We start from the raw sequence: 9,772 nt of genomic DNA on the forward strand, positions 1-9,772 counted from the left end.
TCATCACTAATGTTTAACTGTTTGTGTCTGTGCTGTTTCATTGCTAGCCTCTAAAGTAAACTACATATTGCAATGGCTTGTTTGAAGAGATGGTCATTAGGTTATTTATTTAATGCAGAAAATTTAAAAATTGGTTTATCCAAAATTGCCAATAAGAAATTACATGCTGGGGAAGGAAAGGGACACAAAAAAATTTAAAAGTCCTGTTTTGGTCATTAAAAAAGATCTTTGAGTGAAGTGGCTAAGTGCGCTCACCTTTGTCCAGCTCCACCTAAGCCACAGCCCCAGACCTTCCCTGGCAGCCGGGCCTCCCAGTTCCTCCTGCTACAGGCATCAGCCCCTCAGTTGGCACCAAGCCTGTAGACCCCTGTCGGAAGACTCTGGATATTTGTATCCTTTATTATTATTACACACTCTGGTGAGGAGAGGCGTGATTTCTGTGTCTTAAATTCCAAATCACCAAGTCATTATCATTCATGGAAACATCAGCAATCCAGCCTATTGCTGGATTTAATAGGCTGGAAGGATAGCAGGAGCTGCTAAGCATTCTGCCTAAAGTATTGTTGAATCTCCTCTGAATCCTCATATTAGAGCTGAGAGTGCAGAAGCGTGAGGAATTTGGCCCCAGTCTGTGTCCAGCTGCGCCAGGAGTTTTTTGAACTCTCTCACATGGGGGTCTGGTGGTCCTGGGCAATGTGGGCACAGAGAATGCTGAGTGAGGCTGCCAGCAGCTGGGGTCCTGTCCCCTGGCTGATGAGATGGGTGATGGCTGCCTGGCAATGCCCAGTCCCCTGAGGTCGCTCCACTGTGTCTAAAACTGCATGGGCCCCCACAATGCAGACCATCTCCTGAAGCAAGGTGTTGCCTGGCTTAAGCGAGACCACTGTATGAATGACTGCAGCCAGCCAGTGGTGCTGGCGTGTGGTGTCACCAACCCTGGCCTGTGTGTGCTCTCTAGGGTCCTCCACCAGCAGCCTGGTCCCGGGCCCTGAACCGGGCCCCCAACCTGCCCTGCACATCCAGGCGCAGGTGAACAACAGCAACAACAAGAAAGGCACCTTCACGGACGACCTGCACAAGTTGGTGGACGAGTGGACAAGCAAGACGGTTGGGCCCACACAGCTGAAGCCGTCACTCAACCAGTTGAAGCAGACGCAGAAGTTGCATGACATGGAGGCCATGGCAGGCTGGCCCCCGGCCTCTGGCGAGGCACGGGCAGTAAGTGGGGCATGGTGGGGGCTGGGCTTGCCCAGAGTCGAAGGCACAGAATGGGAATGAAGCTGTGACTCCAGATCTCAGCAGAACAGCTGAGCAGCAGGCCCTAGCCCAGTGTTGAGCAGTGTCTAGGTGGGACTGGCCAGCAGCTTGCAGGTGTGGCCTCATCCTGGTGACCCACCTCAACCTGTCTTCCACCAGAGCCCAAGCTGGCAAAGTGGGTGGGGTCTGTGCGACATACCCAGGGGACACCCCTTGGGTTTTAGCTCAGGTGCCCCAGACCACGTGGGGCAGAAGTGAGGAGCTGCTTGCTGTCTTAGGTTTTGTTGTGTGAATTGTTCCTGTATTAGGACTGCTGACTTCAAAGCCTACTTGAAGGAGTATTCCCTCTTTTTCAGTCTCCTGGAGGAGTTTGTACAAGATTATGTTATTTTTTCCTAAAATGTTTAGCAAAATTAACTGGTGAAGCCATCTGGGCCAGGAGGGTTTTGTTTTTCTTTTTAACTTTTTATTTTTTATTGGAGTATAATTGATTAACAATGTTGTCTTAGTTTCAGGTGTACATCAAAGTGATTCAGTTATACATGTATCTATTCTTTTTCAAATTCTTTTCCCATTTAGGTTGTCACATAATGTTGAGCAGAGTTCCCTGTGCTATATAGTGGGTCCTTGTTGATTATCCATTTTAAATATAGCAGTGTGTACATGTCAATCCCAAACTCCCTATTCCTCCCCCACCTGGTAACCATAAGTTCAGTTCTCTAAGTCTGTGAATCTGTTTCTGTTCTGTAAATAAGTTCATTTGTATCATTTTTTGTTTTAGATTCCACATATAAGTGGTATTGTATGATATTTGTCTTTCTCTGGCTAACTTACTTCACTCAGTATGACAATCTCTAGGTCCATCCATGTTGCTGCAAATGGCATTATTTCATTCTTCTTAATGGCTGGGTAATATTCCGTTGTATATATGTACCACATCTTCTTTATCCATTCCTCTGTTGATGGACATGTAGATTGCTTCCATGTCTTGGCTATTGTAAAAAGTGCTGCAGTGAACATTGGGGTGCATGTATCCTTTTGGACCATGTTTTTCTCCGGATATATGCCCAGGAGTGGGATTGCTGGATCATATAGTAGTTCTATTTTTAGTTTTTTAAGGAACCTCCATACTGTTCTCCGTAGTGGCTGTACCAATTTACATTCCCACCAACAGTGAAGGAGGGTTCCCTTCTCTCCATACTCTCTCCAGCATTTATTGTTTGTAGATTTTTTGATGGTGGCCATTTTTTTTTGAGTGTGGGAAGGTTCCCCTATGATCTTTTACTTCAAAAAGTTTCAAACATACAAAAGATTGAAAATTCTTCAGTGAACTCTCAGGTATCTTCTACCTATGAGCTATGATTGACATTTTGCTGTTACATATTTATCACACATGTCTACATCCCTTGAGGGTAAGGTTTCCATTATGAATTTAATTTCTTTTACAGTTTTAGTACCATTTGGGTTTTCTATTTCTTCTTTCTGTTAAATACTGCTTTTCTAACAATTGATACACCTCTAAATTTATCTGAGTTTTCCAATTAATTGGTATAAAGTTGTTTATAATATTTTCTCTTCACAGTTTGCAGGATTTGCAGTGATGTCTTGTTTTTCATTCTGATATTGGTGATTTCTCTGAATTTATATATTTTATTCGCCTTTTCAAAGAACTCATCACTTTGATGGCAATTCTTTATTGTATATTTCATTAGCTTCTTCCTTTTATTATTTCTTCTCTTCTATCTTTGGGTTACTTTTTTGTTCTAGAAAGTTTCTTGAGATGTGTAGTGCATTGATTTTGAGCCTTTCTTCTTTTATAATACAGGCATTCAGGCTATAAAATTCCTTCTAGTGGTATTAGCTACATTCCAAAGGTTTTGATATGTAGCATTTTCTTTAACCTATGATCAAAATATTTTATAATTTCCATGGTGATTTGAGGTAATATAGTTATTAATTTCCTCATGATCTTTTTGATAGTGGTTTTTTGGGGATTTTTAAAGCCTTATTGCACTGTGATAAGAGAACAGATTTTGTGTGTTTTCAGTTCTTTAAAACTTGCTGGGACTGGATTTTTGACCCAAGTTGTCAACCACTGCTCCACAGGTGCTTGAGGTCATCCTCTTTCATTCCCTCTCACGTCCACACTCCCAGTCTGAACTTTTGTTCCTCTTCTGTAGTAACCTCCTGACACTGCACCTCCATGAGTTTAACTCCTCAAATCTATTCTCCATTATTCTGGGACAGAACTGAGAATTCATAACACAGCCCCAAGGCCCTGCAGGTTCTGCACCTCAAGCCCTGGGCAGGTTAGTCTCTACTCTTCTGTCCAGACTCCACCACATCAGCTCTCAGTATCTGTGCTGGGCCAGGCCCTATCGGTCAGCTCTGCTAATTCTGTTGTTCAGATGTCAGGGATTCTTAATAAGGTGTTTTTTTTTTTTTAAACTATTCACCACTATCCATTTCTAGAACTTTTTTATTATCCCAAACATAAACTACTCAGTAAGAAATAACTCTTCAGTCCGTCTTTCTGGTAACTCTGGTAACCTCTATTCTACTATGAATTTGACTTCTCTTGGTACCTCATATAAGTGGAATCATACAATATTTGCCCTTTTGTCACTGGCTTACCATAATGCTTTCAAGCTTCAATTTTTAAAAATTGTGGTAGAATATACATAACATAAAATTTAACATCTTAACCATTTTTAAGTATATACAGTTCAGTGGTATTAATTGCATTCATATTGTTGTCCAACCATCACACCATCCATCTCCAATTTCTTCATTTTGCAAAACTGAAACTCTATACCCAATGAAAAATAACTGCCTATATATATATGCCCCCGTTCCCCTAAGCCCTTGGCAACTACCATTCTACTTTCTGTCTCTGAATTTGACTTCTCTAGGTACCTCATATAAGTAGAATCATACAGTATGTGTCTATAACTGGTTTATGTCACTTAGCATGTCTTCAAGTTTCATCCATGTTGTAGTGTATGTCAGAATTTCCTTCCTTTTTATTTACTTATTTTTTATTACTATTCTTTTCATCTTTATTGGAGTATAATTGCTTTACAATGTTGTGTTAGTTACTGCTGTACAGCAAAGTGAATCAGCTATATGTATACATATATCCCCATATCCCCTCCCTCTTGAGCCTCCCTCCCACCTTCCCTATCCCACCCCTCTAGGTCGTCACAAAACATCAAGCTGATATCCCTGTGCTATGCAGCAGCTTCCCACTAGTCATCCATTTTATATTTGGTAGTGTATATAAGTCAGTGCTACTCTCTCACTTTGTCCCAGATTCTCCTTCCCCCACTGTGTCCTCAAGCCTGTTCTCTACATCTGTGTCTTTATTCCTGCCCTGCCACTAGGTTCATCAGTACCGGTTTTTTAGATTCCATATATATGAGTTAGCATACGGTATTTGTTTTTGTCTTTCTGACTTACTTCACTCTGTGTGACAGACTCTAGGTCCATCCACCTCATTACAAATAACTCAATTTCGTTCCTTTTTATGGCTGAGTAATATTCCATTGTATGTATGTGACACATGTTATTTATGCATTCATCTGTCGATGGACATGTAGGTTACTTCCATGTCCTGGCTATTGTAAATAGTGCTGCAGTGAGCACTGTGGTACATGAGTCCTTTCGAATTATGGTATTCTCAGGGTATGTGCCCAATAGTGGGATTGCTGGGTCATATGGTAGTTCTATTTTTAGCTTTTTAAGGACCCTCCGTACTGTTCTCCATAGTGGCTGTATCAATTTACGTTCCCACCAACAGTGCAAGAGGGTTCCCTTTTATCCACACCCTCTCCAGCATTTATAGTTTGTAGATTTTTTGATGATGGCCATTCTGACCGGTGTGAGGTGACACCATGATTTTGATTTGCATTTCTCTAATGATTAGTGATGCTGAGCATCTTTTCATGTGTTTGTTGGCAATGTGTATGTCTTCTTTGGAGAAATGTCTATTTAGGTCTTCTGCCCATTTTTGGATTGGGTTGTTTGTTTTTCTGATATTGAGCTGCATGTGCTGCTTATAAATTTTGGAGATTAATCCTTTGTCAGTTACTTCATTTGCAAATATTTTCTCCCATTCTGAGGGTTGTCTTTTCGTCTTGTTTATGGTTGCCTTTGCTGTGCAAAAGCTTTTAAGTTTCATTAGGTCCCATTTGTTTATTTTTGTTTTTATTTACATTACTTTAGGAGGTGGGTCAAAAAGGATCTTGCTGTGATTTATGTCATAGAGTGTTCTACCTATGTTTTCCTCTAAGATTTTTATAGTGTCTGGCCTTACATTTAGGTCTTTAATCCATTTTGAGTTTATTTTTTTGTATGGTGTTAGGAAGTGTTCTAATTTCAGTCTTTTACATGTAGCTGACCAGTTTTCCCAGCACCACTTACTGAAGAGGCTGTCTTTTCTCCATTGTATATTCTTGCCTCCTTTGTCAAAGATAAAGTGACCATATGTGTGTGGGTTTATCTCTGGGCTTTCTATCCTGTTCCATTGATCTGTATTTCTGTTTTTGTGCCAGTACCATACGGTCTTGATTACTGTATTTGTAGTATAGTCTGAAGTCAGGGAGCCTAGATTCCTCCAGCTCTGTCTTTCTTTCTCAGGATTGCTTTGACTATTCGGGGTCTTTCGTGTTTCCATACAAATTGTAAAATTTCTTGTTCTAGTTCTGTGAAAAATGCCATTGGTAATTTGATAGAGATTGCATTGAATCTGTAGATTGCTTTGGGTAGTAGAGTCATTTTCACAATGTTGATTCTTCCAATCCAAGAACATGGTATATCTCTGCATCTGTTTGTATCATCTTTTTTAAAAAATTAATTATTTTTTTAACATGTTTATTGGAGTATAATTGCTTTACAATGGTGTGTTAGTTTCTGCTTTATAACAAAGTGAATCAGCTATAGATATACATATATCCCCATTCTCCTCCCTCTTGCATTTCCCTCCCAGCCCCCCATCCTACCCCTCTAGGTGGACTGTTAGTATCATCTTTGATTTCTTTCATCAGTGTCTTGAAAGACTTTCCTTCCTTTTTAACGCTGAGTTGTAGTCCATTGTACATACATACCACATTTTGTTTTATCCGTTCTTCCGTTGATGGACACTTGGGTTGCTTCTAACTTTTAACTGTTGTGCATCATGCTACTATGAACATGGGTGTATAGATATATCTTTGAGTCTTTGCTTTCAGTTCTTTAGGGTATACACCCAGAAGTGGAATCACTAGATCATATGGTAATTCTAGTTTTAATTTTTTGAGGAATCACCAAACTACTTTCCAGAGCAGCTGCAGCATTTTACATCCCCACCAACAGTACACAAGGGCTTCAGTTTCTCCACATCCTCTCTAATACTTTCTATTTTCTGATTTTTTTCATAGTAGCCATCCTGATAGGTGTGAGGTGGTTTGCATTTCCCTAATGATCAGTGATGTTGAGCATCTTTTCATGTGCTTATTGGCCATTTGTGTGTCTTCTTTGGAAAAAATAATTCAAGGCTTTTGCCTATTTTTTAAATATAAACAACAGATATTTATTTCTCACAGTCCTGGAGGCTGGACGTCTGAGATGAGGATGTCAGCATGCTAGGGCGAGGGCCTCTTCCAGGTTACAGACTTCTCATTGTATCCTCACATGGTGGAAGGGGTTTTTGCCCATATTTTAATTGAGTTGTTTCTTTTTTTGTTGTTGATTTGGAGGAATTCTCTCTATATTCTGGATATTAATCGCTTTTCAGATATGTGATTTCCAAAAATAATTCCCATTCTGTGACTTGCCTTTTTACTCTGTTGATAATGTCTTTTGATGCATAAAAGTTTTTCATTTTTATGAATTCCAGTTTATTTTTTCTTTTGTTGCCTATGTCATTGGATTTGGCAATGATTTATTGCCAAATCCAATGTTATAAAGCTTTCCCCCCATGTTTCCTTCTAAGTGTTCTCTAAAGATGCTAAGAGTTTAATAATTGCAGCTCTTATGTTTAGGCCTTTTATCCATTTTGAGTTAATTTTTATATATGGTGTTTGGTAAGGGACCATCTTTATTCTTTTGCATGTTGATATCTAGTTGTCCCAGCAGTATTTGTTGAAAAAACTGTCCTTTTCCCGTTGAATGGTCTTGGCACCCTTCTTGAAAATCAATTGGTCATATATGCAAAGGTTTATTTCTGGATTTTCTATTCTATTGCGTTGGTCTACAGTCTGTCATGTTGCTAATATTACACTGTTTTGATTTCTGTAGCTTTGCAGTAAGTTCTGAAGTCAAGAAGTATGAGTCCTCCAACTTTGTTCTTTTTTAGGACTGTTTTGCTTATTAGGATCCCTTGAGAATCCAAATGAGTTTTTCTATTTCTTGAAAAAATGCCATTGAGACTTTGATAGTGATGCATCAAAACTCTATAGATTGGCTTTGGGCGGTATTGACATACTAACAATATTAAGTCTTCAAATCCACAAACATGGGATGTCTTCCCATTTATTTATGTCTTCTTTAATTTCTTTTGGCAATGTTTTGCAGTTTTCAGTGTGTAAGTCTTTCAACTCCTTGTTTAATTATTCCTAAGTATTTTATTCTTTTTTGTGCTTAAATGTAATTGTTTTCTTAATTTTCTTTTCAAATTGTTCATTGCTAGTGTATAAAAATACAACTGGGACTTCCCTGGCAGTCCAGTGGTTAAAACTCCATGCTTCCAATGCAGAGGATGCAGGTTTGATCCCTGGTTGGGGAACTAGGATCCCACATGCCACGTGGAGCAGCCAAAATAAAAAATGCCACTGATTTTTTTTTTTAACATCTTTATTGGAGTATAACTGTTTTACAATGGTGTGTTAGTTTCTCCTTTACAACAAAGTGAATCAGTTATACATATACATATGTTCCCATATCTCTTCCCTCTTGCGTCTCCCTCCCTCCCACCCTCCCTATCCCACCCCTCTCGGTGGTCACAAAGCACAGAGCTGATCTCCCTGTGCTATGCGGCTGCTTCCCACTAGCTATCTAATTTACATTTAATAGTGTATATATGTCCCTGCCACTCTCTCACTTTGTCACAGCTTACCCTTCCCCCTCCCCATATCCTCAAGTCCATGCTCTAGTAGGTCTGTGTTTTATTCCCGTCCTACCACTAATCTCTTCATGACATTTTTTTTTCTTAGATTCCATATATATGTGTTAGCATACGGTATTTGTTTTTCTCCTTCTGACTTACTTCACTCTGTATGACAGACTCCAGGTCTATCCACCTCATTACAAATAACTCAGTTTCATTTCTTTTTATGGCTGAGTAATATTCCATTGTATATATGTGCCACATCTTCTTTATCCATTCATCTGTTGATGGACACTTAGGTTGCTTCCATGCCGTGACTGTCTTTAAATAAAAACCATTATTTCTCCTACTGGTTCCTTGGCTGCTGCTTCTGTTGTACAGATCTTCCTCAACTTACCATGGGGTTACGTCCCAGTAAACCCATGGTAAGTTGAAAATATCATAAATTGAAAATGCATTTAATACACCTGACGTGTCAAACATCACTGCTTAGCTTCACCTACATTCAGTGCACTCAGAACACCTAGGTTAGCCTATAGTTGGGCAAAATCATCTAATGCAAGGACTATTTTTTAATAAAGTGCTGACCATCTCGTGTAATTTATTGACTACTGTACTGACAAGCAGAGTGCTTGTCTGGGTCCGTGGTGGTTGCATCTATCCGCTGTCTCCTGGTGTGGTCGCGTGGCTGGTGGGGAGCTGGGGCTTTGCCACCCAGCATCAGGAGGAAGTGTCTTTCCCCATACGGTGGGCCCGAGGAAAGCTCAAAATTCAAAAGTCGAAGTAGTTTCTACTGAATGCGTATTGCTTTCGCATTACTGTAAAGTTAAAAAATCCTAAGTTGATTTTCTTACTCGTGAAAAGTATATTCAGTCACTCGGTAATACTGATTTCCGTTCAAGAACGCTATAGTCGAGTTGGAGAGAAAAGATGAACACACAGGAGGAGAGGCAAAGAATTTCCCCCTGAAAACTGGTTGGTATAGCGTGCTCTAGGATCTCAGAGGGAAAAGAATCAACAGAGGGTAGTCCTGGAGGGCTTTACGGAGGAGGTGGGAATTGAGCTTGTTCTTAGCGGATGGTTAGTATTGGAGCAGCTGGAGAGAACAGAGAGAGAGGGAAGGCGTTGAAGATGTGGAACAAGACGGATAAAGCGTGGAGGTGAGCAGAGAGCTGCGTGCTTGTCCCAGCCAATCCTGATGAACTCAAGTGATTAGTTCAGAACCGCTCCCGTGGGGGTGTCATCTCCATCCTCAAGGACCCCAGGAGTGGAGGCAGAGGACAGGTGGCGAGGAACGAGCGCAGCCCTGGGCCACGGGGAAGGTTCACCCACTGCACCCGGATGCCGAGGGGGAGGGGCTCCGAGGAGGGAGGGATGCTCAGGCGGGGACAGCGCTGCACAGATGCAGGGAATGGGGGGCGGGGCTGGGGG

At 40.7% G+C, this 9,772-nt stretch overlaps 1 protein-coding gene across 3 annotated transcripts in view; it reads left to right on the forward strand.

The window, feature by feature from the left end:
• WNK2 (WNK lysine deficient protein kinase 2) overlaps positions 1–9,772 on the forward strand; it is an 84,343-nt gene that overhangs the window by 52,164 nt on the left and 22,407 nt on the right. For all 3 annotated transcript variants that reach the window (XM_028494150.2, XM_028494152.2, XM_028494151.2), the window contains one exon: positions 959–1,218. In XM_028494150.2, coding sequence (XP_028349951.1) covers positions 959–1,218 — 260 coding nt within the window. The remainder of the gene's footprint in view (positions 1–958; positions 1,219–9,772) is intronic.

This window comes from Physeter macrocephalus, chromosome 9 (genome assembly GCF_002837175.3).
Source record: "Physeter macrocephalus isolate SW-GA chromosome 9, ASM283717v5, whole genome shotgun sequence".
Classification (NCBI taxonomy): domain Eukaryota; kingdom Metazoa; phylum Chordata; class Mammalia; order Artiodactyla; family Physeteridae; genus Physeter; species Physeter macrocephalus.